Source organism: Aplysia californica, unplaced genomic scaffold (assembly GCF_000002075.1).
Source record: "Aplysia californica isolate F4 #8 unplaced genomic scaffold, AplCal3.0 scaffold00464, whole genome shotgun sequence".
NCBI classification, from domain to species: Eukaryota; Metazoa; Mollusca; class Gastropoda; order Aplysiida; family Aplysiidae; genus Aplysia; species Aplysia californica.
Genome location: NW_004797734.1, coordinates 219476 through 220730, shown reverse-complemented (window position 1 = coordinate 220730; position 1255 = coordinate 219476). Strand labels below are relative to the sequence as shown.

Sequence of the window (1255 nt, the reverse complement as noted above, 5' to 3'; positions counted from 1 at the left end):
TGTGTGTGTGTGTGTGTGTGTGTGTGTGTGTGTGAGTGTGAGTGTCTGTATTTGTGTGTGTTTGTGCGTTTTAAATCTCTTTTTGACTAGACAATATTTGGTCAACGCAATAGGGACGAAAATATTTTTCGGTAACAACTTTAAAAAGTATTCCTAAGCAAACAATAATAGTTATATTTTGGTTTTAATAGGGTTTTTTATTAAGACTCCAAAAGTGCATTACATACCTGCCTCGGATATTCCTAAAGTAGATGTTTATTATTTCCTGGGTACAATTCGATCCACGTATATACAACATCAAACTATTCCAACGTTTGGAGAAAATGGCGTACTTCATTATTATATTGCATTACATTGTTTACCCCTGTCACGGGTGTTTCTAATTCTAAAGTATATTATGTCTATTACATGTATTTCCTCGGTACAGTTCAGTCCACGTCTGTACGACATCAAACTGTTCCAACGTTTGGAGACGGTTGCGTACTTCCAGGAGACAGACATGTTTGTGCTGGTGGAGGGGGAGGCCGCACGATGCTGCAACTTTCACACAGGTTTGTGTCGGTTCTTCGTTATCCTTCAATTACGTTGTATAATGTATGTTTTGACTTTTACACCTCTGTTGACACATTTAGATCACATTGAGATTTAGGAGGTGGGCTTCCGACCCTGCCCCTCAGGGCCAACCCGGGATGAGTGGGATACAACATCCTACATGTAGCAGAAAGACCGAGATACTCGATAATAATTATATCTTCCCACTCGGGAATCGAACTCGGGTTTCCTGTGTGCAATTTATCAAAGCACTTAACTGCTGCGTACACCACTGACGCCAGTCTTCTTTTTCAGTCCATCTATCAAAGGATGTCCCAATAGCATGGTGACAGGCTTGTACACCGTAGGATGACCGCCTAGCTCAAATCAACGTTTGGACGTTCTTGAACTTGAGCTTAAGATGTTTTAAAATCTAAGTGTTTTCGAGGTACTCTATTCGCTTGGTTCAGTCAAATTGGAAAGATTTTAATTTCCATCGGAGTCTCTTTCAGTTTTGTTTTGTTTTGTTTTTTCTAAAGTTTATTTAGACCTACGTGCTTTGGGGGATTCTACTATCGATGGTACCATAAAACACCGTCTATTCAATCACGGGATTCGGATTCTAAAATTAACGCCTTTTTATTTTCTACGAATTATGTCAATCAATCCACAGTACAGTGTTTCGAAATTATCAGTTTTGTTGTTGTTGTTGTTGTTTGGGGGG

General features: G+C 39.4%; 1 protein-coding gene across 1 annotated transcript in view; it reads left to right on the top strand.

Annotated features, from left to right (window-relative positions):
* Positions 1-1255, top strand: part of LOC101848604 — a gene marked incomplete at its 5' end in the record, with an annotated part of 4614 nt that overhangs the window by 2658 nt on the left and 701 nt on the right. The window contains 1 exon segment of the mRNA XM_005105323.3: positions 428-551. Within this exon segment, the coding sequence (XP_005105380.2) occupies positions 428-551 (124 nt within the window).